At 46.4% G+C, this 2,917-nt stretch overlaps 1 protein-coding gene across 1 annotated transcript; it reads right to left on the reverse strand.

Annotated features, from left to right (window-relative positions):
* Positions 1 to 525: 525 nt before the first annotated feature.
* AK88_05358 (uncharacterized protein) lies at positions 526 to 1,669 on the reverse strand (the record flags this gene model as incomplete). The annotated part of the gene is made up of 2 exons (XM_012482960.1): positions 526 to 1,342; positions 1,589 to 1,669. Coding segments are annotated over 2 exons (897 nt in total), but the record flags the coding sequence as incomplete, so codon positions are not given.
* Between the last annotated feature and the right edge of the window lie 1,248 nt (positions 1,670 to 2,917).

Here is a 2,917-nt window from a genome sequence, read left to right on the forward strand (position 1 = left end):
TTAATAAAACTGAGGTTTCAGGGAGGCCTACGATACGTATCAGTACGACATGTGTCATAGCAATATCTATTATGGCAGAGTTTGTCACGGGAACGATGTATACACTCCTTCTTTAATATCGCAAAAATGTTCTAACAAACTATCCACATATAAGTCCGTATCCATAAATCCCGTACGCTCTACACTCGTCGCCGCTCCATCCCCACGCACCACGGTCACACCACTGTGACGCCGCCCCGCACACTTGGCAATTCTACGGTGGCCGCTGCACGGTACGCTCGTCGCTCCCGTCGTGGCCACCGCACACTCATCGCCGCACCTCTACGCTCGCCGCTCAACCGAAGTGGGGGTACCGAAGTCGTTTGCTGTGCTGTGTCACCGTGCGTTTGGCCGTTCCACCGTGTGCGTTGTTGTTCGCGCGTGCGTGTTATTGTGGTGGCCGCATCCGTATGCGCAGTCGTACGGATCGTAACGTTAGCGGCCGTATCGGGTCGCGTATTCGTGCTTTCTCCCATCGGTCCTTACCTGTCGGTTCCGTTGCTGTTGTTCCTCCGGCGACAGAGTTCGATACTGTGGCCTGAGTGTCATTATCCTCAGGATCGCTACGGGAGACAGCTTCGATAGGCTCCATGCATGCTCCATTTGCCTGCGCGCATTGCACTGCGGCTTTCTTTACCTCCTCAACTATGACCTTCAGTTCTTGGCCTAATTTCTGTATAACTGTTTTCTCCTCTGGCCTCAGTTCTATTTTGTCATCCATGTCATTTGCGTCCTGCCTTGCCCCGTCAAGTTGTGCTAATTTTTTCGTACATGTGCTTTCTATACCCTGGCCTCCAATTTTTTCAGTCAAGCTCTTGTTGCTCTCTAACCAGTTCTTAATTTTCTTGCCCATATTCCACTCTGACGCTTTTATGTTTTGAAACACTCCCTGTGCACATTTACCGTCGTTTATTAAACCAGGCCGTAGCCCGTCTTCCAGCTGTTTCATGGTGTACCATGCATAATATACACCCATTTGACTTTTGCATGGAGATGCCAGCAATATGTACATGAATATATTTACTATGGCGCACCTTATATGTTCCTTCAACGCTGCACTAGTAGTGTCTGTCTGGTCCGCGCTCGCGGACCCGGGGCGCCACCTGTTCATGAAAAATAATGCTCGTGACATGAGTGTGCACATAATTCTATCGCCCACGTTAGCTATGACCAGTGTGTTTCCCTGTCCCGGACGTTTGTAACCCGTGTTTGAACAATTAGCTGCATAGATGTCTAGGTTATCATTGTGCATATATTCCACAAATTCGTCGAGTAGCGTCTTTATATCTTTCCATAAACTGTCCTACAATTGGAGTAATGCAGGGGCAAGTACATATATTGCATTTTTCTTTGTTAACAGGTGGATGCTCACTTTGCCCTGGCCTGTATTACATTCTGTAAGAGGTATGCTATGCTCACATCGGTCATATGACTTCCCGTTCACGAAATGTGAACATATGTATGCTGCAAACTGCGTACCCTGCCTTTCGACCACCTATATATATATGTAGGCGCCTGCTCACTCCATTTTGCCCTCACAATTAATTACCGTATATGCTTTTTCATCCGCCCTTAGTGCCCTTTCCCGCACATATTTTGCTAATAACTTTCCCAACGTCTCATACGACATATTTTCACTAGGATGCAGCAATGTAGTCCAACGTATGAAAGCATTATCGCTCAGATAACGGCTTGAGTATAATATGCGCACAATATTCTCTTATGTATTATTGAGTTTCATATGGAATGGAACGTGTCTTCCAGTATAGGGTGCCTTCGGAAACATCTCACATGAACAAACTGTCCCTATCTGAATTTAATCACACATCCCATAACGCGTGGGATTTGGAAGAAGGAAAAACAGAAATCCAAAAAGAGAAACACGACAAAGCAAGTGAACGAAAAAAAACATACCTCTACTAATTGATAACAGCATCCTGCACACAACACAGAGAAGACTCTCTCCTCTTGCACACATGAAAAATCTCCCCCCGTAAAGAAGAATAAGAAACAAAGGTAGACAAGAACAAATAGGACAAACACTACACACAACTCGACATGAATACCCCCTCCCCCCTGTCTACACAAGTCTCCACTAAACGCCTTTCACACACTGTGTCTCTCTGTGTGCGTACACCCAAAAACCCCGCAGTAATAACAACATCAATTCGCTTCTACCGTCGTTGCCGCCTTCCTTCCCTCGTTCTTGCTCCCGCACATAATATGTGTGTTCCTTCGTCCCGTCCCCTGCCTCTCTCTGCTCCCGCGTTGGATCCTTCCCTCGAAACCCTTCGACCCCAAGGATCTCATCCCGTACACCCCCGCGATCATCCCCGCGGTGGTTGGTATTGGCATCATTGCGTTCTTCCTATGGAAGGTAAGTGCACACAACGCGCAAGGTCACACACAACACACAACGCAACGCGCACACACACAACGCACATGCGACGGGAATCGGCTGCAACATTCCTCATTCCCTCCGTCCCCCTGCCTTCATGTTCCCCCCAACACGCACAAATATAACCGAGTGGAAAATGGAACAACCGTTGCCATTCGCCTTCCACTGTTCCGTCCCACGTTCCCAAAAGGAACCGAAACCAACTGTACTATACCGAAGTAACTCCAACAAGAAAAAACAAGCAATACTAAATTTTAGAACAAAGAAAAAAGAAGGAAAAAAATACCCACTATAGACGTGCGTCCCTATATGCGGATACATTGTACAATGGAGGCAACTGAGGTTGGGCTTCTGTGACACAATATATTAGATACATGGTCACACCAGGGCCTTATATGTATGTAATACTAGCACAATATGCATATATTGTTGTAACTATGAAAGCTTATTTTTGAAGCAAAAAAGGAAAAAAAAAAAAAA

This window comes from Plasmodium fragile, assembly GCF_000956335.1.
Source record: "Plasmodium fragile strain nilgiri unplaced genomic scaffold supercont1.121, whole genome shotgun sequence".
Classification (NCBI taxonomy): Eukaryota; Apicomplexa; class Aconoidasida; order Haemosporida; family Plasmodiidae; genus Plasmodium; species Plasmodium fragile.